The sequence below is a fragment of the Tachysurus fulvidraco genome, chromosome 11 (genome assembly GCF_022655615.1).
Source record: "Tachysurus fulvidraco isolate hzauxx_2018 chromosome 11, HZAU_PFXX_2.0, whole genome shotgun sequence".
In the NCBI taxonomy this organism is placed as follows: Eukaryota; Metazoa; Chordata; class Actinopteri; order Siluriformes; family Bagridae; genus Tachysurus; species Tachysurus fulvidraco.
The window spans coordinates 2,360,269-2,387,605 of NC_062528.1; the positions used below are offsets into that span (position 1 = coordinate 2,360,269).

General features: G+C 40.2%; 3 protein-coding genes across 3 annotated transcripts; 1 reads left to right on the top strand and 2 right to left on the bottom strand.

Moving 5' to 3' along the window:
• Window positions 1-1,835: 1,835 nt before the first annotated feature.
• On the bottom strand, window positions 1,836-13,333 carry LOC113637893 (protein Smaug homolog 2). Its single transcript, XM_027138837.2, has 13 exons — window positions 13,135-13,333; window positions 9,130-9,579; window positions 7,801-8,274; window positions 6,618-6,860; window positions 6,422-6,531; window positions 6,262-6,348; window positions 5,900-6,176; window positions 5,702-5,787; window positions 5,460-5,575; window positions 5,043-5,229; window positions 4,830-4,956; window positions 4,662-4,745; window positions 1,836-4,432 (listed from the first exon to the last, which is right to left on the bottom strand). Exons 2-13 carry the CDS (start codon window positions 9,323-9,325, stop codon window positions 4,404-4,406), a joined length of 2,016 nt encoding a protein of 671 aa, XP_026994638.1. The 5' UTR covers window positions 9,326-9,579; window positions 13,135-13,333; the 3' UTR covers window positions 1,836-4,403.
• Window positions 13,334-15,546: 2,213 nt separating this feature from the next.
• On the top strand, window positions 15,547-19,814 carry gmfg (glia maturation factor, gamma). The gene is made up of 7 exons (XM_027138734.2): window positions 15,547-15,688; window positions 16,587-16,683; window positions 17,212-17,261; window positions 17,343-17,392; window positions 17,993-18,075; window positions 19,418-19,491; window positions 19,576-19,814. Exons 1-7 carry the CDS (start codon window positions 15,686-15,688, stop codon window positions 19,645-19,647), a joined length of 429 nt encoding a protein of 142 aa, XP_026994535.1. The 5' UTR covers window positions 15,547-15,685; the 3' UTR covers window positions 19,648-19,814.
• Window positions 19,815-20,132: 318 nt separating this feature from the next.
• paf1 (PAF1 homolog, Paf1/RNA polymerase II complex component) lies at window positions 20,133-26,487 on the bottom strand. Its single transcript, XM_027138732.2, has 14 exons — window positions 26,251-26,487; window positions 24,204-24,233; window positions 24,010-24,102; window positions 23,736-23,857; window positions 23,474-23,540; window positions 23,248-23,349; window positions 23,011-23,116; window positions 22,656-22,724; window positions 22,435-22,538; window positions 22,207-22,323; window positions 21,909-22,037; window positions 21,469-21,574; window positions 21,295-21,373; window positions 20,133-21,137 (listed from the first exon to the last, which is right to left on the bottom strand). The coding sequence occupies exons 1-14, from the start codon at window positions 26,295-26,297 to the stop codon at window positions 20,740-20,742; spliced, it is 1,569 nt and encodes a 522-aa protein (XP_026994533.1). The 5' UTR covers window positions 26,298-26,487; the 3' UTR covers window positions 20,133-20,739.
• Window positions 26,488-27,337: the final 850 nt, after the last annotated feature.

Here is a 27,337-nt window from a genome sequence, read left to right on the forward strand (position 1 = left end):
AGTGTTATTGTAGCTTATAGCTAAGGCGAGCCGAAAGCCACCCGTACCTAATATGAGGGATATCTCATCTCAACATGGCAACCATGGAGGTGTGGCGTCTATAATGTTAGAGGCGGAGCTGTCCACAGAGATGTGGTGCTGAAACAGACATGCTGAAACCACACAGCGACACCGTGCGCGCGCGTGAGAAGAGGACAGGAATTGAGGGCTTAAACAAGGACACTGTGTCATTGACTTCCACTTCTCATTATTCATCATTATACATATTTACAAACAAAACGCCAGTATTTAAAATGATCTGGCAAAATGTAAACTCTTGTTAATATTGTTATCATGTAATAAGTACTCTGACATTTTGATTCGAGGTGGTTAGAATTAATTTGCAAACATACTTGTGTGTGTGGAGTTTGCATGTTCTCCCCGTGCCTCGGGGGTTTCCTCCAGGTACTCCGGTTTCCTCCCCCAGTCCAAAGACATGCATGGTAGGTTGATTGGCATCTCTGGAAAATTGTCCATAGTGTATGAGAGTGTGTGTGTGCCCTGCGATGGGTTGGCACTCCGTCCAGGGTGTATCCTGCCTTGATGCCAGATGTCACCTGAGATAGGCACAGGCTCCCCGTGACCCGAGAAGTTCGGATAAGTGGTAGAAAATGAATGAATGAATGAACATACTTAATGAACATACTGAAAGCTTAAAAGTGGAGTTGGCAATTTTACACCAAAGCGGTGTTTTACATACACCAGCTCAAAGATGCCCACAATTGGCTGGTGTCGCTGTGATCGACGCGTAAAGGGGTACTGTATTTTATATGGTTTCTAGTTTGACATCACACACTTGATGGTGTACATATATCACGAGCTTCCAGCGTTTTCTCCACTGCAGCTGTACCATCAAGCCTTCTTGGTTCGTATCTTTAATGTGCCTTCTTTACTTTAGACCTTTTCACCATTAGACCTTCTTTATCGATCCTCCAAGGAATAAATTGGGAAATAAAGCTGAAAAGCTACACCCTGGTCCCTAAGGTTCAAATCTGTAGCTTCAAGGTTGTTTTTAAAGGGGAACATTTCCAGGTAAAAGATCCGAGAAAGCCACAGCGGCCTGCGTAGTTTAGATGTAGACGGTTCTGGGAAAATAATTTATTGACCTGTGTACAGAAGCAGTGGAAGTTATTATTATTATGTTTATTGTATTGATTCAAACCAGGTATAATTACTCCTTTAAACCAACATATCGGTGTGTACATTCTAGCTTCTGATTGGTCAGAAGTCAATTTATCTCCTGTAACAGTTCTGGCAGTTCAAGTTTGCTATTGCTCTCGTTCTATAACTTAGCAACCTGTACCAATAAAACAGCTGTAATTGTGGACATTTTCTGTGAGATGTTTATTTAGCTCTTAAGGAAGGAGTCTCCAGTGACAAAAGTAAAGCTGTAACATTTTCCTGGTCTCATGACAGTTTTTTTCTCTTATAAATTTTAAGAGAGAAAAGAAATGAACAAAATGGACTACTATAATTGTTTTTATAAATGGGAAACAAGCATGAAATAAAATAACCAGTACTGTTGCAAATAACTGCCGTAAAGGCGGCCGTTTTGAGGCTCACCGTTTAGTTGGGTTGGCGAGAGCAACTGTTTCACTACAACCGTTGTTTGATTAATTTTCTACATCTGCATGACACATGGTGTCATTTCTTCTTCAATCTCCGTGCATGTGAGGCACTTGTGAGAAAACTAAAGGTGTGTAATGAAGTGTGTTCCTGTTAAAAGAGTTGATGAGGGTGCTGTAAATAGGATGTCCAAAAGAATTGACAAGAAAAAAATAAAACTTTTCAGAAAACAGATTTCTTGTAGGTTTTACTAGAAAAACAAACAAAAAAACAGATCAGGCTCTGCAGGAAATAAAGAGCAAATCGAAGACCTGTATACATGACTCTCAGAGTTTTCTTTTCTTTTTTAAATGGTCTTTAAGACTTTTACAGTTCATCACTCTAGCAGGCTGTACTGTTAGGGCGTATTATATGAGACCCATAAACAAACAAACAAAAAAAATGTAATATATCAGCACCTTTTTGTGTTTTAGTCATAAAATCTCTTGACTGTAAGGAACGGAGGATGAAAAGAAAGTAAAATAATACAAACCAGGGCTGGGCTGGGCATGTGTGTGTGTATGAGAAGTGAGAGCGAGAGAGAGAAATGTGAGTGAAAGGGAGTACAATTGGCCCATGAGAAAGGAAAAAAGGGATCATAATGAGTCCAGCTCTGCCTTTTATACATATATAAAAACAAAAGTACAACCCTTACAACCGGCTGCTTGATAAAGATCAGTTTTAAGTGTCGCTCTGCTTTTGTAAACACGTCGATGCTAGAAAAATTATTTCTTATGCCTTAAGGTTTAGCTAAGAGTCATGTCAGCCAAACTCTGGTGTAGCACATGTAGTGATCAGTTGGGTTTTTATTTCCTCCCCAAAAACGCAAGTGCCAACAAGATATAAACATCGTGTCCTATATAAAGGTATGAAGAGGAGATGGTTTTTTAAAATCCTAAACTGAAATGTGTCTGTGATCGATTTAAAAAGCTGCACAACTTATTCTGCACGATTCTTTCAAGCGAGAAATTCAGATTAAGACGAATATCCATAGTGAGAATGTTTAAATTCATGAACGTAAACTAATTCGACGGTGCACTTTGTAGTGAACGAGCTGACCAACTTTTTCAAAATCATGACAATTTATCCGATTAAAAAAAAAAAAAAAAAAAAATGAAATTCCAGACGGGGGCTACAATTTCGACCACAGACAGGCAACGAGGGGCGGGGCTTAAGGTGAATCCTATCAGGCGATCGCTGAGCTCCATCGCTGACCTAGCCTTGTGTTCACTACTTGGTTTCTTTTTTGTACTGAATGACTCACTTCCTGGAACTTTCAGACGGTTAAATACGGAATGTCAAAAGTTTGTGACTCGTCGTGCTCCGGGACCGAAACCACGTCGCTGAAATAATTCTCCATCCCCGTAAGTTAGTCTTCACACAACAGTAATTACTGATACAAAAAAAAAAAAGCCAACAGCAAACTATTAAGGATGCACACAGTTTGTGTCGCTCTTAATAATTAAAAAAATAATAAATCCTGCCAACAGAATTCACAAAGTGCCCAGAAGCTTGTCATGCAGCGTGTCAGTACGAAGAGTGTGCCAGCATGTGTGTGTGTGTGTGTGTGTTTGTGTGAACACGATTTCCATCAACAGATCTTTAAACCAGTCTCTGGTGTCATCGATGTGCGCCACTATCTCCTCACACAAACAGTGACCAAGCAGTAAGCAGGCTGCTGTGTTGTTCTCGTCTCATGTCATTAATACAGCAAAACATTGATAGATAAATATTGAAACATTGAATACATTTACAAAAAGTCCACTAAGTGGTCAGGTTTAGTAGTTTGTAAGTACTTTGCATTCATAGTTACAGTTCAGTATTTGCAACCAATCAATAATTTCTGCGTTAATTTTGGAGAAAAAAAAATTAATAATTGTGGGGTTTAAAGATGAGCTGCAGCAAAAACACTAGTGATCAAGGTTCGAAAATACAGCCTGAAAATCAAACTGCTTCATCATGGGGAGCCAGAGGCGCACGGCGAGGACATCACACAGCAGTGATTAGTTAAAAAGATGGGAATGTTGATCCCAGTTTATCGTGATGTCTAAAGCCGCGTTCACAAGGACCGTTAGGACTTTGTCTTCGTCACAAAAGAAGACTCACTAGGACAACCTCCTGATGGCTGATGTGCGCACGTGTCAACATATGGTCTTTTTGTTGTTGTTGATTCACACTTGTTTTCATTTCAAAGAATACTGCAGTTTTTCTGAGAGATACTAAAAAGTCCTTGTAAATGCAGCTATAAGACACAGGACGTGTTAACGAACTGTGTGTGTGTGTGTGTTTGATTACAACTGCTAAATGAATGACAGAACAGACCAAGAGCCCTTAATATCAGCACCAAAACATTCGCTCTCCGCTGAACCCCCGCAAAGCCGAGCTCACTTCAGCGGCCCGTCCAGCTTTCGCTCGATATAAGCACACAGTTCATCCGGACTTGAGGAGGCCATCTGAGACTTGGACAGCGACGTTTCTCTTCCCGTCCCTTCCTCCGGGATGCCGAGCGGTCCGACACGCGGGTCACTGCCTCTCATATAATAGTCATCTGTATTCCTTTTATAATAAACTTAGAATAATAAAGTAGAAAAATATCAAGCGCACATGTACACAGTTCATTTCCTCACCGTTTCTTTTGTAGTGAATTTTTTTTTTTTTTTTTTTTTTTAAGCGTAGATTGCGCGTTCCAGGCCGCACATGCGTGAAGAGAAGGGTGAGATTGCAAAATATCCTCTTTTTTTTTAACGTTGCTTTTATTTTTATATTGTTGATGTTCTGTCCATTCCATCTGCACAGAGAGAAAGAGAGAGAGAGAGAGAGAGAGAGACAGAGAGAGAATTTAAATGTTGCTACGAGCAATTCTTAGTGTAAAACAGGACTTACAGGATTTTCTACGAGGGCCATCATAAATTCAGTCTTTTCTACCTGCAGTAACTGTTTTTCATCAAATCATAGATAGATGCACAGGATACTGACTGAACAGTAGTGTGCAAAAGCTGTGCAGTGATTGGCTGTACCTCCTAAGGCGTGTTCAGTCATACTGAGGCACAGTGACTCCAGCGTGGGATTGATCTCCAGGTCAGTCCCTGGAACGGGGCATTCTGGGAAGGACAAAAAAAAAAAAAAAGAGAGCATGAGTGATTATGTACAAGGTGTAAAATAAAACATAAGGTGTGTGTATATACCTGGTTGCTGAAACAAGAGCATGGTTTGTGGAGATGTGTGTACAGGGAGGGAGTGTGTTCTCTGCACGGAGCTCCGGCTCTGACTCGGCATACTGTTACTCCCCCCAGGATTCCCAAACCACAGGTTCTAAAACACACATCACATTGTCAAATCGATACAGTCTGGCCCGGCAACCTTCTCACACACAGACAGAAACACACACACACACACACCTGTCTGCCCTGTGTGCTGACAGCTGGCTGGTTAGCAAGCGTGTGACGTGGAGAGTGTGTGATGATCCCCATGCGACTGGGAAGCGGCGCTCCACGAGGGGGCAAGGGGAACTGCCTCTGACCTCGACGAGACACACCTCCACCCACAGAGCCTGCTGTGGGCAAAGAGTTTGAACCATACGCCCACCTACAGACACAAACAGCCACATTCAGATTCTCTGTATGCTTTTCATTGTTCACTTAGCACATGTTTTGATCCAATGCGACTCAGAATTCAAATCAGGACCCGAAGCTCATGGAAACACCTTGAACTGTTTTCTCAATTGTCTTGAAGTATTTTTGAATCAGAGCGTCTGCTGAGTATTAACAGAGGCAGAACTAGGCTAAGGAGGGCGGGAGCGGGTGAATGAGACAGACCCTTTCTGTCGGTACACGGGCATGTCCAGCATGGCTTTCCGTGGGAAAAGGCGGAGAAGCTTCAGCACCTGCTGCTTCCAAGACGCCAAGCGCTTCTTCTGCGTCTCCGTGAACGCCTAAAGGCCAGACACACAAGTATTATAAGAGCATGGCTAAAACACAATGTGTGCACCTCAACAACACAAAAGAGGTTTTAAAATGGTCATTTAGGTCTGAAAATCACAATTTCTGCAGAGAATCACCTCATGGGTTGAACACTTCTCGATGAGCTGCAGGTAGCAGCTAATGTTCTCCTCATCGGGCCGTGATACCAACAGTTGCGTACACACTGAAACACACACACGCACAGACACCACATTTAGTCACCGCTATGCACATGTACAGCTGTGTGTATCTATTCTTTCAATTTTTAGAAACTACAAGCTACTTTGAGGCTTCACCTTTCCCCATCACGCGCGTAAACTGCCCAGGAATGTCTCCTTCTGAAATGGGCGTGGACGAAGGCTCCCCGTCGCAGGGTGGAGGATTGTGGCTCTGAAAACCCTCTACACCTGCGTCCTTCTCTTCCACAGGATTGGCGGTTTTTTCAGTGGGTGTGGCTCCAGGCTCCACCTCTCTCTGGGTAGTGGTGAGCGAGCTGTAGGCTTTGATGGGCGTGATGATGATCTGCTGAAGTTCCTGCAGGGCATTCCGGACGTTTCCGCCTTCAAGGATATCCTGTGGAAGGTTGTGATATTAAAGTTTGCTGAATCGCATACAAAGAAAAGCTCGATTAACATGCTTGACATTTTGCACGGCTGACCTTTTCAAGAGACTTGAGGACACACTGTCGCTCCCTCAGCTTCTGAATGCTCAGTGCTATCTTGTGCCGAGCTCCTTTGGTCACGTTCTGCAAAATAAATCCTCCTTTGTTGAAACAATGAAACATGCCAGTGAGAGCAGAAGATGAATAAAATACTGACCTGTGACTCAAGATGCTGTTCGGTTAGAACCATCATCTCCTCATAACTCATCTGGGAGAAAAGGGATGCGTACTTGTGCAGACGGAGACTCTTTAACCACGTTGGCACGTCTAGGACACGCACGCACAAGATTTCATGTTGCGTAACACTAACTGCAGTACTAATAAGAGTTAATTTATTGGACAAATTTTTTTACCCTTCATGCCACTGCCGTCCTCCTGGAACGTGTTCCGTGTATTGGTTTGATCCTCTGTTTGCTCACTGCCTGAGGAAGCTACGCTGCCCTGTGGAGACAGTGGTGCATGCTCCGCCCCTGTGGCTCCCTGGCGCCCACCCATTTCGTCCTGGCCCAGCCAATCAGAGCTACAACCCGGTTGGTTGGCAGGAATAAGAGACATCGACCGCGTCACTGAGCTCTGCTGTACCTGACCAGAAAGGCCTAAAAAATAAAAACAATTAATTATCACTTAACACGTACACTTAAAAGGTGGGGTCTCCGATTTTTTAAAGCCAATGTCGACATTTGAAATCACCAAAACAAACACGCCCCTAACCCAAATGGGTCCCACCCCTGTATCGATAGCTCCGCCCACACATACATACGTAACCCGGGCGACTAACAGAAAGAAACGTGTCTTTATCATAGCTGAAGGGAAGAACAATACGATTGTAGATAAACAAACAAGCAAAAATGACACACAAGCATAATCATGTAAAGGACAAAGGCATATATTAGTTCTGTGTAACAAAGCAAAACCAACGTTACTCACCTATCGAGAAGGGAAAAAGCGCCTCGGCGTCTTAAGTAAAGTCGGCCACATATTCACAGGTCGGAGTTTCCCGAGTCATTAACTCCTGAGCTAAACGCTGTTACTACACAAAACGCGGTTGTAGCTGCCTCTCTACATTACTACGATAGAAAAGAGGTGTTATTTGTGTAGTAACAGCGTTTAGCTCAGGAGTTATTGACTCAGGAAACTCCAATCTGTGAATATGTGGCCAACTTCCTGCTCCTTCAGTCCTCTCCAGCGCTGGAAAGCTGATCCTATATTAACACGTCCTACTTCTTGTCCTTATCGTAAGTCTCTCTTTTCTTTCCTTCTTTGGTTTTATCCTCCATGTCAATGTTAAAACCGCTTTCTGCTAATGTCACACATGCGCACTGCACACTTTCTCTGCCCATATTGACAAGACACGCCCCTTTCTGCTAATTGGCTACACGTTAGTTTTGATTTTTGTTTTGTTTGTTTGTTTTCGGCCCGAGTCAGTTTTCTGAAGAATTTCTCAAAAATCAGAGACCCCGCCTTTAAGACTTCCCACAACACTGATCCGCACTGTTTTACGCTTCCCAAACTAACATTCCTGCACGCACCACTGACCTGTGCTATTGCTGTTCATTGGGGAGGGCACTCCACCAACACCGGGAAAAGACATGTGCCCGTTCTGGCCGGCAGGCGAGCTACATGTTGACGGTGATTTATCATGCCAGGCATGTGCAACCTCCAGGGAGTCGGTCGGACCTGTCCATTCGTCTGAGCCCTGTCGGCCGTGATGATGGTGGTACGGTCCAGGAGGCGGTCGAGCAGACAGGTGTTCCTCAAGGTGGTTAAGCCACAGTGCGAGGTTGGTGCGATCATCAAGCGTGGTGGCTGGGTGGATGAGGGCATAGGAGAGCAGTTGGCGGCTCTCCTCCACAAAAATGCTGCTCTCGATGGTGTGGCTCAGCACCTGCTGTAGCAGCTTCATGTATTCACACTTGGCCTCGCTGTTCCGTGGCTGCAGCAGGGGTAAATGCGAAAGCAGCAGTGACACAACCTTCTCTTTGGGCTCCTGCTGCCACTGGCTCACTATGGCTGGAGAGAGAAAAGGGTTTTTAATAGGTGGTGTTTGGCCAAACTCTGTACAGTAGGTTCCTAAAACCTATTTAAGAACAGTTACAGAGATGGGATTACACACATCTCACTGGGGCACAGGCATTGTCCGGGTTCATACTCTTGGTCTTTGGACGATATGGTTAACCTTTTGAGCAACAGACCACCCTCCCGGCCAATGGCGAAAGTTTGATTTTGATATTAGTGGGGACATAATTTATTTGACATTGGTGGGGACAAAATTCCCCATATTTTGTGCATAAAACTGTTGTTATAAGAATACTTTCTTACTCACATACCGGTAACCTGCATAATCACGTTGCATATTGCTTCATACAACGGAATATAGCTGCAGCCGACCTCAACACATTAGCGAGAAAGACAAAGCCAATCAAACAGTGACGTGGGTTAGAGAGGCGGGTCTCAAAAAAGGCAAAGGCCAATCATTTTAGAGAGTTGAGTTACAGAAGCGGGATTCATTGCAGGGGGTAAATCTGTTAACCGTTTGTGCTCCACTAGTTGTGCTATTTTTTTACAGAATGCCGTTGTAAAATATTTTCATCTTATTTAATGATTCCTGGATAAATGTTAAATGAAATAAGTAAAAAAGCACAAGACACAGACAGATATCAGTGGTTATGTATAAATATACATAGGCTTGGTCGAATTATTGCTAGGGACAATTGAGTGTTCCCTGGATATTGGTAGGGACATGTCCCTACCGTCCCTCCCCAAATCGACGCCCTTGCTCCCCACACACACTTGCATTTTAATAGAACTTTAGAAACTCAAAGAATTTTATATTTTTTTGAATGGTTCAAACCATCAACAACATACCTGCATTGTTTGCCTCGGCCTCCAGTAAGTGTATCTCAGTGCAGTCGGCCAGCCAGTGCTCCAAACAGATGTGGAGGAATCGTGCCTGGGTCCTCGAAACCCTTTTGAGCAACGACAACAGCGCCACTGTCTGCTCGCATTCGTTCCAGCCCTTAAACCAGTCCGTCAAAATCCCCACCTGGTCCCGGAACATCATGGCGAACCCTATCGGAGTCCTCTCGAAAGTGAGGGGTTAATGTTAAGGGCTGTGGCCTTTAGTGTAGGATATTTGGTGTTAAATAGTCTTACAGTCCACTCAGGAGCTGCATAAGAAAAGCTTCACATGGTTCTGGCCCAAGTGAAGGGCCAGTGGCGCAGGGAAGGGGCAGTTTAGAGATCAGCAGTCAGCAGTCACAGAGAAAGTGGGAGAGATAATCCAGGAATGAGTCCACAGTGAGAGGCAGCAAGAAGCTATAGAGAATCAGAACAAACAACAGAAAAACAGCTAGTAAGTTCGATTATTTGTGCGTTTAAAGAAATGCGCCCGCATGATCCAACCTCAACATCATAGCTGTATTAAGCTGAGTATTAAAACTACAACAACACAGTCAAATCTTTCCAGGCATAGCAGAAGGTTGGCTACGCACACCGAGGTGTCACTTTACAGCGACAATGTTTTAGCCTAAACTAGATTCTACTCCTTACCTGATTTGGCATGTAAACTGACTTTCATAAAAGGCTTTTATTTGTACTCACTGCATTTGAAAACACCTACATCCTTAAACATGGCAGATGGATGCAGTTCTGAACCTAGGAGTCACCAGCAAATTGGGGAGCAGCCTACGTTTGGTCACTCTACATACATGCATGTTTTAGGGCTCTGACAGAAAACCAAACTTCACCGAGACAGTGACTGGGGTTCAGGGTTAAAACGCAAGATGCTAAATCTACTTTGTCAGAACCAGAAGAATTTGTTGAGGGTCTGATGACACGTTGATTCCACAGAACCTTCTCTCAAAACAGAACCGAAGTGAAAGGTGATGAACATCACTGCAATATCATCTCCATACTGTTCATTACAATCATCAGCATCCTTCTTCTTATAGACATAAGGTTACAAATGTACTTAAAGATAATCGGCTTCGCTGAGCAAACAGAGCGCCTTACTGCAGACTACAGCAACTCTCGATTCAGGATTAGCAAGACACTCTCGTTAACCCACGACTGACTAGACTGAAAACGATCGCATATTTCCTGTAACGTCAGGTGTTTCATCACCACCTTGCGCAAAATGCAGACGTGAGAAAATGCAGTCGTTTATTCCCTACAGAGCCGGTCCAATCCTTGTCAGGTTCCTCTTTCCACTTCCTAAGAGAAGCTCAGGATCATTGAGATACAAAACATTAACCCATGATAAGAGGCCTCTGTTAGCTTGCTGCACACTTTGGTCAAATTAACCCTTGGAATCCCGATAGAGCATACACACGGGCTCTCCTGGACTTACACCCGTTGGCAGCTGAATGTAGCTCACAAAAGTGATTCCTTATAAGTGTGATAAACACTGTTGTGTGACATTTTGCTCCAAATACCGATTTAAAAGAAAAAAAAAGTGGCCATATGCCAGAAATTCAGAACAGGGCAAAGGAACTGGTTTTCCAAGACGACACGCATTTAAAACACAGATTTAAAAAAAAAAAAAAAAAAAGGTGGGGGAGAGGGGGAGAGCGCGCTCATGTACGAGAACAAATCAAGCATGGATTACTTACACTTTGGTTAAAAGGACAAAATGCATGTGTGTTTCTTTTTCCAAGCATTCAGTTTCCTTTTCCTGAGCAGAAACCTTGCATCCTTATAGATATACTTTTACTTTATACTATTAATTAATTATTACTACATGTCCTGTGTGTGTGTTTATATAGTTGACAACTCAGACATTATCTGAATGCATACATTTGTGAAAGCCTGTATTAGTTTTCATGCATAATCCACTTTGTATCATCTTTATGTCCCTCCTCATCCCCTCATCCTCCTTTTGTATAAAGTCTGTAAAAACTCTGCTGGTCTAAAATTCCATATTTCCCACATATTTTCAAAACTGTTATTTAAAGAGCCCAAAAACACGGACATTTTTACTGGTATGGAAACAAACTCTAAACAAATTGTTTACCTACAAAGGTTATTTTTAAAACAGATAATCTGATAAACATTAATTCTAATACTTTTTCATTTAGAAGGGTTTTAGGATCATAAAGAGAAAGTGGATTCGTGTCAGCTCTACTGTTAAAAGTCAGAATAAAAGACAACACACATGTTCTTTTTGACCCAAGGAGCTGAAGGTAACTTGTATGACTTTTACACTTAATCTGCTGAGTGTACATTTTAATGCTGTAGAAAGAAAAGCACTGTATCCAATGGCACTTGCATTACAAGACCCAAAACTTTGTATTATTTTACTTTCTACGAAAACGACCCAAAAGCACTACGTTCAAACTTTTAGGAGTAGGACCTTTTTTTTTTTTTTTAAGTTCCCTGCATTCATTTCATCCACTGTGTAAAAGTTTCTCTTGTATGTTATTTTAATTTCTGAGAGCTCAGATGCAGCAGGAAGAGGAAAAGAAAAACGATGTAAAAAAATAATAATGATAATTCCAACGTGTCCGTTCCTTGTAAACGAGATAAACAAACAAACAAAAAAAATTGTAAAATTGTTTTAAATTGGCCTCGTATGTTTCTGTTCGGTTCTGGCGTAACACGCAGGATGGGATGATAAATTGGCTTAGTGCAGAAACGTGTGAACTTGTTTTAGGCTAGTTTATCACATTTTTGTGCATGCATTTTTATTCTTGGTATTAAAAAAAAGATCCAAACTCAACAAGCATTTTCCCTGTTTGATAAATGATTTCAGTGCATTTTTGCCTGGAATGTTGCAGTCTTGTGTGTTTGTGTGTGTGTGTGTGTGTGTGTGTGTGTGTGTGTGTGTGTGTGTGTGTGGATTTTTGTAGAGGGCTGGGCTCCATTCATCCAACAACAATGTTTTTTCTGACATTTATCCAGGACACCCCTCCCTTTTCCCCAGCATTAGCTTTACCATTCAATATTAAATTAAAAAAGCTAATTACATATGATTTGTTTTAAAAATATATAAATCTCACTAAGTTCACAAATGTATGGATTTTTTTCTCTCTCTTTCTTTCTTTTAATAAACAACTTAAACCCAGACCAACCATCATGGGCACACATATGTAAAGGAAAAGGCGCTAGTATGATAACTCAATATTAAACTTTATAAAATTTAACAGCATTTTCTTTAGAAAAAAAAAAGTCTAGATAAAAATCACCAGGTTGTATCTTCATCCAGGTTAAAAAATAAATAAAAACATTTACGTGGTCTAAAAGTTTAAAACTAAGCGATGCTAATGAACTAAGACTAGCCGCTGCCAAGGAGACCGAACGCCTGGACTGTTAGCTTGCTAATACACACTAGCATTAGCGCCTATTATCAACAATTTTGCTAAAATGTTCGTTAAAAATATAATAATAAAAGGCTCGTTTCTTGTAGGTATTAACCTGAGGTTTGTGGATAAAGAAAATAGGTCTAAAACCCTGTGGTCAAAAACAAATGAAAAATTAAAGTGTGTATAATTTGTTCCGTTCGTTATGCTATCAAGCTAGAAGCATTAATGGCCCACTGTGTGGAAATCACCGAGGATTTTCTCTGCAAAATTAACAGCAGGGAAATAACTTCAACATTGCCTTTGTGTTAAACATGAATAATAAATGAATAATAATAATAATAATTAAATAATGCATGCAGAAATGCAATCCGCGAACTCCAAAAAAAAAAAGCTAAGCTACAAGCTAAGCTAATGTCAATGCTTATCAGTGACAATCTGGTTTTATGCTAACGTTATTTCGATAACTAGCATTAGCACTATCTGCTAGATGTATACACAAACCGAGTTATTGTGTTATTATACACATTCGTTGCAATTAATAAGGCAATAAACACATCGTTTTAATGCTTACTAGTTTGCTGAAATCCAACAACGACTCCAGGAGAATGTAAGCTAGGCTAATTATGCTACAAGCTGTGTGTTAGCCTCTTCAGCCGAGGCCTCGCCGTTAGCATCCAGACTGTTTTGCAGAGCTCGCCGCGGTTTAAATGTGTGTGTGTGTGTGTGTGTGTGTGTGTGTGTGTGTGTGTGTATGTGTGTGTGTGTGTATGTGTGTGCTGCTCTCTGATTTACTCACACACAGTTTCCATCCTCAGCACTCAATGTGTGTGTATGAGAGTGCATGTGAATGTTAAAGCGCCGCTATTCACTGCTCCTAATCCCGACATCGCGGAGGAGGAGAATCTCTCCTGCGGAGAGAGAGAGAGAGAGAGAGAGAGAGAGAGAGAGAGAGAGAGAGAGAGAGAGAGAACCGCGCGGGTGTGTGTGTGTGTGTGTGAAAAAGAGACAGACTCTGTGTGTGTGTGTGTGTGTGTGTGTGTGTGTGTGTGTGTGTGTGTGTGTGTGTGAGAGAGTGAAAAAGAGACAGACAGTTTGTGTGTGTGTGTGTGTGTGTGTGTGTGTGTGTGTGTGTGTGTGTGTGTGTGTGTGTGAGAGAGAGAGTGTGTGAGAGAGAGAGAGAGAGAGAGAGAGAGAGAGAGAGAATTAGACAGAGGTGTGTGTTTGTAAGAAGAGAGACAGTTTGTGTGTGTGTGTGTGTGTGTGTGTGTGTGTGTGTGAAAAAGAGAGACTGTGTGTGTGTGTGTGTGTGTGTGTGTGTGTGTTTGTGTGTGTGTGAAAAAGAGACAGACTGTGTGTGTGTGTGTGTGTGTGTGTGTGTGTGTGTGTGTGTGTGTGTGTGTGTGTGTGTGTGAGTGAGTGAGAGAGAGAGAGAGAGAGACAGAGAGAGAAAAAGAGACAGACAGTGTGTGTGTGTGTGTGTGTGTGTGTGTGTGTGTGTGTGAAAAGAAACAGATACAGTTTGTGTTTGAGAGAGAGAGAGAGACAGAAATAGAGGTGTTTGTAAAAAGAGAGACTGTGTGTGTGAGAGAGAGAAATAGACAGAGAGGTGTGTGTTTGTAAGAAGAGAGACAGTTTGTTTGTTTGTGTGTGTGTGTAAGAGAGAGAGAGAGAGAGAGAGAGAGAGAGAGAGAGAGAGAGAGAGAGAGAGAGAGAGAGAAATAGACAGCGGTGTGTGTGTGTTTGAAACAGTTTGACAGTAAACAGAGAGACAGAGAGTTTGTGTGTGTGTGTGTGTGTGTGTGTGTGTGTGTGTGTGTGTGTGTGTGTGTGAAAAAGAGACAGAGACCGTTTGTGTGTGTGTGTGTGTGTGTGTGTGTGTGTGTGTGTGTGTGTGTGTGTGTGTGTGTGAAAAAGAGACAGAGACAGTTAGTGTGTATGTGAGAGAGAGACAGAAAGAGAGGTGTTTGTAAAAAGAGAGACTGTGTGTGTGTGTGTGTGTGTGTGTGTGTGTGTGTGTGTGTGTGTGTGTGTGTTTGTGTGTGTAAAAAGAGACAGATACAGTTTTTGTGTGTGAGAAAGAGAGTGAGAGACAGAAATAGACAGCGGTGTTTGTGTTTGTGTTTGTAAAAAGAGAGTTTGTGTGTGTAAAAAGAGAGACAGAGACACATTGTGTGTGTGTGTGTGTGAGAGAGAGAGAGAGAGAGAGAGAGAGAGAGAGAGAGGTGTGTGTTTGTAAAAAGACAGAGTTTTTGTGTGTGAGACAGAGAGACGTGTGTGTGTGTGTCTGTGTGTAAAAAGAGACAGAGACCGTTAGTGTGTGAGAGATTGAGAGACAGAGAGAGAGAGACGTGTGTGTTTGTAAAAAGACAGAGTTTTTGTGTGTGAGACAGAGAGACATGTGTGTGTCTGTGTGTAAAAAGAGACAGAGACCATTAGTGTGTGAGAGAGTGAGAGACAGAGAGAGAGAGACGTGTGTGTGTATGAGAGAAATAGATCGAGAGAAGTGTGTGTGTAAAAAGAGAGACTAGTGTATCTGTATTCTTCTTCTTTTTGTTTAGATAGTTATTTAGCTTTTTATCAGCTATTAAAATGTGTATTTATTCATTTTGTCGTTTGTTCATCTGTCTTTTTACTTTTTCTTCTTAAGAAGTATGTTATTTGTGTGCAACTCGCTTCCATTTCTTTTTATTACTAGCAGGTTAAGACCCTCAGTGGTATCAGTTCATCCCAGACCAGATCCAGATAACAGCATGTGATAATAATGAATAATTCCTTAATTAATTATCATACAATCAGAGTGTAGTGTAGACGATAATCAGATGCTATAACAAGACAAAACCATCCAAAAGAACGTCGTACAGTTTTTGTTTGTTTGTTTGTTTGTTTGTGTGCACATCTGATCCATCTGATGTCACAGTTGACCTTTGGGTCAAGATTCAGATTCTGGCGATGGAAATCATGGTCCCAGACTGTCTCTGGTTCCTCTTGTTTGTGTTGTCATTGTGTTAATGTGAGTGTTTTTCGTGAGTGTTAACACCCTCTCTGTACTGCAGCATCCTGTCGCATACGCGGCTGCTGTTAAACACGGAAATTAGTGTTAGTCCAGGACGCGCTCTACAACCATGGTAGGAAACTTTCTACAATTTCTACACTTTTAGAATGTTCTTAGATCGTTCCAGATGTTCCACGGTGCATCTGCTGAAGAAACACACATGCAGTATAATATGTGTATACTGGTCTAGTCCTGATTTTATGTCAGTGTCGTGTGTATTTTTATTTTTATTTTTGTTGTTGTCGGCACTACAGGAAGTTGGTTTGTGAGACAGTTTGTGTTGTAACACTTCCTGTCTCTGCGCCCAGCAAACATATGCAGTACGATTCACAGACCACTGACTTTTCTTTTCTTTTATTATTCTCGCTAGCTAATAAAAATCTCCTGTTTTTAAAATCTTAAAAGCAAGATGTAAGTTACATTTCAGTTACGAAACATTTCTTGACAAATTTTGTGATTTAATACAGAAGTTACATAAAGCTGCACCTTCCTGAACCGCTCCTGTGTGAATTTAGTTTCGAATTGAGAGAACTAGAATTGCACAATTTTAGTCACATGCTGAGTGTCTTTAAGAAACACAAAACAGAAAAAAATTGTGTTTTAGCTACAATAGTAGCTATGATTATCCATTAGCCTTATAGCTATATCCCTTATAGCTTTATCCCTTTAAAGTTACAATTCGTGTTGTGAAACAACTTGCATTAAAGCTGTCCTCGCCATTTTCTTCATATTTACTTTTTAATATTATTAATTTATTAAAAATTGAACAAATGAAATAAACAAATGAACACAGCTTGTAGCTTCGCCACATAAACGATCACACGCTCCTCTGTCAGCATTTTATTTGTCGCTATAGAAACGAATTTGAATGACAGTTTGTTGAAATCGCCGTGATGTAAAATAGCTATAAAGAAGCAAATCAAGAGAATATAAAGCAACTATATAAATACAAAACAAATGAAACGTTTCAGTCGAGCTCACTGGTCGTGTGTGAGGTGGATCCAAGCCTGACGGAGAAACTGAAGAAGTTTCGTTTTCGGAAGGAGACCACCAACGCCGCCATACTGAGTGAGTATTTCTCTGGAACTTCAAGAAATTTAAGAGATAAATTATTAATCATTATTATAGATAGGGCTTTGTTCCAGTATAATTAAATTTTACTTTATTACTTTTAAAACCACATATTCCATTAAAACTTTTAGAGAAATGTACATCTCGTTTTAACGTTCCCCCCCCCAACAGAATTAAGTCATTAATTAATTTATAAAAATAAAAAAAATAAAAAATTAATTTTTATACTTTGTGATATTCGAGGTTCATATTTTTACATGCAATTTTTTACTCGATTTGTATTTTTTTCATTCATTTTTAATACAGAATGAATTTATTTAGAATATATATAAAAAAAAATAAAAAAAAACATGATTTGTGATCAGATGATCATTTGTTTTTCATTTTTCCTGGATCCCTTTCGTCACACACAGGATTCATTTATTTTATTATCACGTGATTTTCAGCCACATGCATATACATCAAGTAATATATAAAAAAATAAAACCCTCAACATTTACCGTACAAACCGTACATTTGTTTCAGTGAAAATTGATATGGAGAAACAGCTGGTCATATTAGAAGAGGAATATGAGGTAGGTGCCTGAAAGAGCTCATATCACTAGTCACAATCTGCTATAGTCACTGTGGTTAAACATGTGATGTTCATGTTACAGGACATTTCTCTGGACGATCTGCGAGAAGAGCTTCCAGAGCGCCAGCCTCGATATCCTCATCAATTTATTATTATTAAAAAAAAAAGAATAATATATAATAGAGTCGATGTTTTGTATCTCCAATTACCAAGCTAATTATAAGCAGTGTTCCAATTAGCTAGTCACTATTAGCCTATAACCGTGTAACAGATTATAGCACATTATAGTTACTTAAGCAGCACAAAGAAATGCTTTTGATGTAAATCAGGGATTAAGTTAATGAAATCTGAGGAAAATTATTAGTAGTATGTGCACTAACACTGTTTTTAGGACAGCGTGATTGTCACATCCATTTCGACACAATTACAAAACAGTGTGGAACAATGATTGCATTTACAGCCACCCTTATCCAGGGCGACTTACATGATCTCATTCACAACTGAGGGTTAACGGCCATGCTCAGGGGCCCAACAGTGGCAGCTTGGTCGCAACCTGGGATCAAACTCACAACCTTCCGATTGGTATCCCAACACCTTAACCACTAGGCTACCACATGTCCACATGCCATCAGAGATTAAGATCCCTGACACACTTTCACATTGATGATAAAACAGTACCAAAACACAGTTTAACTTCCCTGAAAATGTCATTTTAACTTAACCAAAGTGCACATACATAGTGTACAGCTACAAGCTAACGCACTCCGACGGCCGAGTGTCCTACCCGCTGTGTTTCATTTTCTCCAGTCCTGTGGGTAAGTAAGGCTCTTTGTTAATTAGGACTTTTTTCAAAATTTAAACATCTTTATTTTGTTTTTTTTGCCATCAGTTAATTCTCAGTTTATTTTTAAGAACATATCTAAAGAAAACAAACTAGTTAGCATACTAGAGAGCAAGCTAGCTAAACAGCAAGCATAACGCTACGTGTACTATTATATTTGTCATGTGTTTGTCAAAGAAAATACAGATTCTAGATGATTTGTTTTGATTTTTTTATATAAATAAGTACTGTGGTCCCAAATCCCAAAGTTGTGCACTGAAGCTACGACGCTAATGTAGCTAACAAGTAACGGACAGCTATAGTTTTTTAAATAAACTTAAAAATTAAACTATTTAATCTAAGCCTAATCTTTTTAAAAATTAATTTGAAACTTTAATTGTATATATTTATTCATATTTTTTTTTCTATAGAAGAAAAGTGCTATAGAAGTAAATTGAATTGAATCGATGCAGATTGTAGTGCTAAGAGGGATGTCTACGTAATGTTTTTGTAAATTAACAAGTGACTTAATTCAGGGCCGTCAAGTGTCACGCATTGAGAGTGACAGTCACTCATTTTGGTCTTTTGTCTCCTGCCACACATCGTATTTCTCATGCAGAAAAACTTTTTGACTATTTATCATATATTTAATACTGAACCGGGCAGGAATCAAGCTCGTCTCGAGCGCGTCTCGAGCCTGACACTTATCAGCCAATCAAAAAAAAGAGGCTACACAATAGCCAATCGGAAAATAGCACTATCTGGATAAGATTTAACGCAACAACCAATGAAAAAAAAAACATTAGCGAGGGTATTTTCGATGGTCGGTTTGAACAAAAGCTCAACAGGAAACAGCTTGTCTCTGGAAGGGACATTGTCCTCAATCATGACCCTAAAAATGTCTGGGCTTGTGCTGAACTGTTTTATATGGGAGCAACATTACAAATGATAAAGGGGTCCAAAAAGGCAACAAACACTTACAATAAACACCACCAGTCATAATCTCTCTCTCTCTCTCTCTCTCTCTCTCTCTCTCAGACACACATACACACAAATTAATACATGGAAACTACACAAATACTTTGTATTTGTTTAAATTGCGGTCAGTGATCCTTAATCCCCCATTATTATTATTTTGATTGGTGGGGTGGGGGGTGGGGGGGGGGTGGAGATGTCACACTTGCCTGTCTTTAAAACTTGAGAACCCTGTTAATTGATTGTTTAGATTTCTGCCGAATGAGATGTTGCACAAAGAGATGTGGTTGACCTCATTGACCCTGAGCAGAACAAGAGAGTGAATAAGATCAAGGTATAAACGTTATGTTTTCTTTCTACAGGCTGTAAACCGGAGCAGCAGATGATGTACGCCGGCAGTAAAAACAGGCTCGTTCAATCTGCCGAGCTCACCAAGGTAAAGAAATAACAAGTAACAGATCAAACTACTACAATCATGACTCTGGCCATTCTTACTTAGAGCACCGTTTACATCCTGCAGGTTTTTGAAATCCGTAACGCAGACGATCTCTCTGAGGAGTGGCTGAAGGAGAAATTGTCATTCTTTCGCTGAAATATTTGACTGTTCAGGATCAGCGCTCCATCCGTCTGTATACCGAAGACGATTATATTGGAATAACCTCACAGCTGATCTCAGACCAGTGGAGAAAAGGCAGTCATGCATTTGTATTAACATTTGTTTTCAATGGAAATTGTACAATAAAGCTTATGTGAACTTAATTATAGACTTGATTAAAATAAACATATTAAAGTTGTTTTAAAATTTGTGATATTAACCCTCAACACTCCTGTAACATTACATTTTTTTAAATTAAAGAACACTAAAATGTACCTTTTAAATCAGTTTATAGTTAAATATCATTGAAGTTCCACAAAATCAAGTCAATTCCTGTTCTCATAATATTATAGCAGTTATAAAGAGTCATTCGGCCACTAGCATCAGCTTGTTATGAGGAAACGCGAAAAATGTCAACTCCTCCGTGCGGAAGATGTCGGACAAACTTATTAACGCTCATATGATAAAGAAATAAAAATATGTAAGGAAAGTCACATTTTTTAAACAAATGAACAGGTTGTTCTTTATTTACAGCAGTTTATACAGCAAAGTGATGACGTGAGGAGACTTTCTAAAGCTATTAAAACAAAAAGTACAGAAATTTCAGAATGACCTTTGGATCATAATAAAGAAATAGAAAAACAGGGTTGTGGAGGAAGAGGAGCAATGCACCGATCTTTCTGATGCGAAGATGTATATTCATTAGGACATATAAAGGTTAGGATCTGTTTTTAGCATCAGCATCTGCTGCAGCTGTGGCATAAAAGAGACAGAGGAGGTCACTGAGTGTAAATGCTGAAATCTAGCGCGTTTACCGTCAGCGTTTTCCCTGCTCAAGCACACCGCATCTACCCTTGAAGAGATTATTCTAATGAGACAGCGTAAAAGAAGGTGTCATTTGGTACAGGTCACAGTGTATGCAGATTACACAATCGTTTGTAAACTGACTGCAACTAGACACACACTCACAACAGACTGTTGAGGTTTGGTTAGAATTGATTAAAATTGATTCTAACAGAACGGTGTAGCAGGAACATAAAGTGTTAGAGCAAGAAAGATGTCAACATAAATAAAAGAAGGAACAATCTCTCATTCACTGTCACTTCCGTCACTGGAGTCCGACCCCCTGTCGCTGTTGCTTTGCCCTCCCCCTCCCTCTGATTGGCCGCTGCTGCTGTGGGCGGGTGAGGCACTGCCGCTAGCCCTTCCTCCCTCTTCCTCTGCGTCCTCTTCCTCACTTCCGCTGCTTCGCCTCCTCCGCTCTCTGCCCTCGTCCTCTTCTTCGCTGTCGTCGTCACTACCGAAGATCTCCTCCTCGTCACGAGCCTGCCGGTCCTCTCCGCTCTCACTACCGCTTGCCTTCCTTCCCACTTCTTCCTCTTCTTCCTCCTCCTCTTCCTCGTTGTCGCCACGCCGTTCGTCCTCTTCATCCTGGTCGGAGCCGCTGTCCGAGTTCTCGCTCTCGCTGCCTTTCTCTTTCTCATCACCTGGGTTGGAAGAGATGGATATTAATTTACATACACACATAGTGCAGGAAGTGACATGGGTGGAGCCACTGATAAGGAACCAAACATGAGTTTAACTTAATGCAAATGTGAACCAATGGAATCATTAACAACAGCAATAACAGTGTGTTCGTGATACCAGAGTCCAGGATGTCCTTGTCCATGTCTTCCTCCTCGTCCTCTGGCTCATGGTTCTCCAGCTGAGCCCTGCGAGCTTCCTGCGTTTCACACACACACAATTTCATTAACACTTAGAGATATAAACAAGTATGTGTGTAAGAATATCACTGTAATTTAGTGTGTGTTTACAGACCTGTGCTTCCAGCTCTTTCTCGTTCATATCTCTGTGTTTGCAGACCAGCACAGCGTTGGTAGTGGACTGAGCACCGGCCTTTGCACGCCTCTTACTCAAACGCACCCTGACAAACACAACACACGCTTATAACACTCATAGGTACAACAGAACAGTTTTGCCCCAATCGCACTACAGAGTTAAGCTCGTCCAGTTCATTTTCAGAAGTTTATCAAGATGTTATATGCAAGTGATGCTTCATTTTATGATTTGATGTATAGAATACTGTACTTCCGTAACTGCTAAGCTAACTAGCTAATGAGCAATACGTGTTTAGTAACTCCAATAACAACCTTGAGGTGTATTCGCTATTTAATATTATAGAGTCATTCGCTTGTGGTATACATCAGTTCTTGACCTTTAAATATTTAGGGGTGATATGTGATAAGATGTGAACCTACCGGGTCTCGAGCTCATTGTAGTAAACACCGTCTCCATCTCTGAAGATAAAGAAGTAGTTCTCCTCGTATCCTTTGCTTGCTTTGTTCTTCACGTTCCAGTTGTACTCCCTCGCTATCTTATAGTCGTATCTACGGACAGACAGTTAACGTCACTAACACAATTGCTGGAACATAACAGACGGACGCATGCGATGTTCCTTCCAATTTCTCAGAGGAAATCCTCCTCTGGAAGACCTGCATTGTTAAGTGTAAGGATTTAGCTGACACAGCGTATTTGTGTGTGTTTGTGTGCTCGTACAGCTCCTCAGGCATGAAGTCCAATTCCTCCTCCACGTCTCTTTTCCGCTTGCGCAGTGTATCCTCGTTGGGCAGGAAGTATGCAACAAACTGGTTCCCTTCCTCGTCCATCATTCCTCTGTGGAGTCACACACACACACACACACATTTACTTCAAAGAAAAGGAACAGAAATCCTTATTTACAAACACAAAAAGCTGCCAGAGCAACTCACACTCATGCACACACACCTGATCATAGCCTGTGACATCATATCTACAGCTGCAGTGCTGGTGACATCTTTAGGAGCGGGGTCAGAGTCGAAGATGACCTGGGCACATGGATTTATCCACATCTGCACAGAGGAGAAGGAAAAGAGAAACACCACAAATTTTTTTTTTTTTTTTTTTTAACGTTCATTTACAGTCAAAGCTCCAAAGTAAGTGTGTGTGTGTGTGTGTGTGACCATGACCTTAAAGTCAGGGAAGACGGGCAACACCTCCACAGGTGTAACTCTTGGCTTGCTGTAGTGCTGTGTAATCTATTAAAACATAGGTGGGGAAAAATAAAGATATTTCATTTTCACTTGAAAGCTAACGCTAGGTGTGATCTGGTTTAACATTTAATTACACGATTCTAACTGTGCTTCAATGGTTAAGAGTTATTGTGTGAAACAATTAAAATGTGTTAATGGTCTCATAAACAGTAAAATCTACATTAATAACCCACCCTAGTTCTAGATTAAGCTATTAGAATTAGCATAAGATAATGGCAGAACTAGTCTTGCTAGCTTGCTAACATTAGCATTAGCCTGAACGAGCACTCACATTTTTCTGGGCATCCTCGAAGGTCTTTTCGATGGCGGAGATCTGACTGTCTCTGTCCTTGTAAATCTCCTCTTCTGTGAACTGCTGCTTTACGGACACACCGATCCTACACACAGACACACACACAGAGAGTAATTAAAACAGCACTGGCAAGGTGGAATTCTGTTTAACTAGACTTCAGAAGAGCACAGTGTGTTTGTGTTTCTATGTATGTATGAAAAAGAAAAGCCTACTCACTTGACCTCTACTTTGTCGTTGGACACACCATATCGGTTGAACTCTGTGGAGATGTACTCCGTCTTCCTCATCCACGGAACCACCTTTGCATGCTGCTGAGACCTACACATACACACACACGTAAAAATAACTAATACACATTCAAAGACTGCAACCATTTAATTGTATGCAAATTATTACTGGATCCTATATCTGGAGATGCAAATGCATAATGTTGACCTCTGACCTTTTGGAGCTAGTGGGCGCCTGGATCTCCTCTTCTAGAAGCTTCTCATCCGCAGGATCTAGCAAAACTAAGAAACACATGCGTGTCCGTGTAAGTGTACACTTTCTATTAGTGTCTATGTGGTGTGTATTAAGTGTACACTTTCTATTAGTGTCTATGTGGTGTGTATTAACTGTACACTCTCTATTAGTGTCTATGTGGTGTGTATTAACTGTACACCTTCTATTAGTGTCTACATGTTGTGTATTACATGAATACTTACTGTTAGGGTCAATGCGGTAGGTATCAGGGTTGATGAGGTCGATAGTCACTCCTAGGTCAGGCTCTGTGAGCAACTCATGTTTGTGTTGTTTTTCGAGTGAGGTGGCTTTGTACTGCACAAATCTTCACCAACACACACACACACACACACACACACACACACACACACACACACACAACAACGTTAAACCTGCAAATTTCTCATGTCTAAGTGGTATAAAATGTAAAACAAAATAAATACTATTTTGGCTGTGTTTTCCCCCTCCCCTGTGCACCTGTGTTGGTCAAAGGGATATGCAATGAACTTGGGGTCGAATGGGATATCAGGGAGGCTGTTACAGTATTTAACCCGACACACAACACCAGACCTAAGTAAACACACAAAAACAAACAGCCTGAATAAAACATACCATTACAATAGCAATTAATAATTATTATTAGAAGAATATGAAATGAAACAAGGCTGTACCTCTCAGGTACAGTTCTGTGTGATGAGCTCCTGTGTGAGAGGGAAAAAACAAGCGAATTAGACAGATATGAATATAACAGCTGCTCACCTTCTGTATTGGATCCTGAATGAGCCAAAGTGTGCTCATTTCTGGACTTAAGGTATAGAGCACTGTGTCAAATCGTGCTTAAAGTAGTGGCAGTTTCCAACCTATCTACTGCACTACGTTATCAATCATGTGCTAACTAGGATTCAAATCCCCTGCTCTTTGTACAAAGTGTACACTTTCTACTAGTGTCTGTGGTGTGTATTAAGTGTACACACTCTCTCAGCGTCTATGTGGTGTGTATTAAGTGTACACTTTCTACTTGTGTCTGTGGTGTGTATTAAGTGTACACTCTCTCAGCGTCTATGTGGTGTGTATTAAGTGTACACTTTCTATTAGTGTATGTGTGGTGTGTATTAAGTGTACACTTTCTATTAGTGTCTATGTGGTGTGTATTAAGTGTACACTTTCTATTAGTGTCTATGTGGTGTGCATTAAGTGTACACTTTCTATTAGTGTCTATGTGGTGTGTATTAAGTGTACAATATGTATTAGTGTCTGTCTATGTGGTGTGCATTAAGTGTACACTTTCTATTAGTGTCTATGTGGTGTGTATTAAGTGTACAATTTCTATTAGTGTCTATGTGGTGTGCATTAAGTGTACACACTCTCAATGTCTATGTGGTGTGCATTAAGTGTACACTTTCTATTAGTGTCTATGTGGTGTGTATTAAGTGTACACTTTCTATTAGTGTCTATGTGGTGTGCATTAAGTGTACAATTTCTATTAGTGTCTATGAGGTGTGCATTAAGTGTACACACTCTCAATGTCTATGTGGTGTGCATTAAGTGTACAATTTCTATTAGTGTCTATGTGGTGTGCATTAAGTGTACACTTTTTATTAGTGTCTATGTGGTGTGTATTAAGTGTACAATATGTATTAGTGTCTATGTGGTGTGTATTAAGTGTACACTTTCTATTAGTGTCTATGTGGTGTGCATTAAGTGTACACTTTCTATTAGTGTCTATGTGGTGTGTATTAAGTGTACAATATGTATTAGTCTGTCTATGTGGTGTGCATTAAGTGTACACTTTCTATTAGTGTCTATGTGGTGTGTATTAAGTGTACACTTTCTATTAGTGTCTATGTGGTGTGTATTAAGTGTACAATTTCTATTAGTGTCTATGTGGTGTGCATTAAGTGTACAATTTCTATTAGTGTCTATGTGGTGTGCATTAAGTGTACAATTTCTATTAGTGTCTATGTGGTGTGCATTAAGTGTACAATTTCTATTAGTGTCTATGTGGTGTGCATTAAGTGTACAATTTCTATTAGTGTCTATGTGGTGTGTATTAAGTGTACAATTTCTATTAGTGTCTATGTGGTGTGCATTAAGTGTACAATTTCTATTAGTGTCTATGTGGTGTGTATTAAGTGTACAATTTCTATTAGTGTCTATGTGGTGTGTATTAAGTGAACAATTTCTATTAGTGTCTTTGTGGTGTGTATTAACTGTACACTCTCTATTAGTGTCTATCAAAGTGCATTACATCTCTACAGGTGGTATGAACGCTTATGATGTGCACTTTGTGTCCAGTGAAGGTAAAAGTCCTACATCGTAAGTTCACAACACAAGAAGTTAAAAAATAGCGTCTACATTCTTAAATCCATTTGGGACGATATACATGACACACACACACAATACACGATATTCTGTCTCAACTCACTTCATTTACACACTAATGAGAGTCAATAATCTGAACAATAACATTAATAACTGTTGGAGCTGCGTTGCTGTATTGCACTATGTTATGCTAGGTAGCACTCGTTAGCTTCTTCTTAGGTGAAATAAAACAAAACCATTTGTCAATTTGAATCTGGAACTAATTGCTGAGACTTTAACACGTTTCCTTCCGTGACTAAAACAAATTAAATTAGAGTCACGGTCTACAAAACGTGCTCTGACGTGTTAGCTAACATGGCTAACAGGTTAGCTTAGCCGAAAAGCTAACACACTTACCGATGCCCGTCCTCGCGCTGCGCTTGAGTTTGAATCGTTGGCGCCATTTTAGCGAGAGAAAAAAAGGCGTCGCCTTTGATCAGATTTTCCCCTAAAAGTAACGAATATGTCAAATAAAACTTTACACTTGAACGCTGTAAACTCCAATAATGCCAATGTTTATTCTCCCTGGTGTTCGTCTCGCGTCTTAAAAGTTTGAATCCCAAATTGTTCCTTACTCCCTTAATCAATGCACTACATAGTGCGTATAATAACCGCTTATTGCACCCTATCTAGAGACCCTAAAGAGGAAGTTATTTGAAACGGGACTCGCATTTTTTTTCGACCCGTATTACGGATAGAATCAAGGAAATGGATTTTGTCCAAATACGGGTGAGAATAGAATTAAAATATCACGCACCGATCTCACTCAAGACCCCTTCGTTTTCTTAGGTGGCTAAAAATAATGCCGTGGAGTTTTTTCTGTTTATTATTATTTAAATTTTTATTTTCGGACATTTTTAAAGTTCACATTTTTTTTATAATGCATTTATTGGGATAACATTGTTTTAGACAACAAAAGGAGTAAAATAATAAGAAAAATGAAATAAAATAATTAAAATTACATGTTTACAGGTTTTCTTAAATATTAACATTGAATAAATAATTTTGTTTGATCATGATACTAAATATGAAGTAAGTGCTTTATTCTGGTGAGTGTCACGGTGTTAAAGCCAAATGTAAATGTAAAGGAGTTTATAACACACACAAACACAGAAAATTCATGTTTACAATATGTTTGTTTTATTGGATGGAACAAAAATAAATCCATATCGCAGACGGAACAAACCTTCTGTGAAACAATTTAAAAAAAAGAAAAAAGTACAGCATATTCCTTTTTTATAGAAAAAAAGTCACATGGCTAGCTAAAACTTGTACAGTTCATTCAACTAAAAAATTAGTGGTACAGTTCCTAATTAACAAAAAAATTCTGTGCTCTGGACCACTGCGTCTGAGGTTTTTGTGCCATCTATATCCGGTTTTTAAAAGTCGCAAAATTGGGATTGTTTCGACCCTACGTTCACATAGTGACTTGTCTATTTGTCTC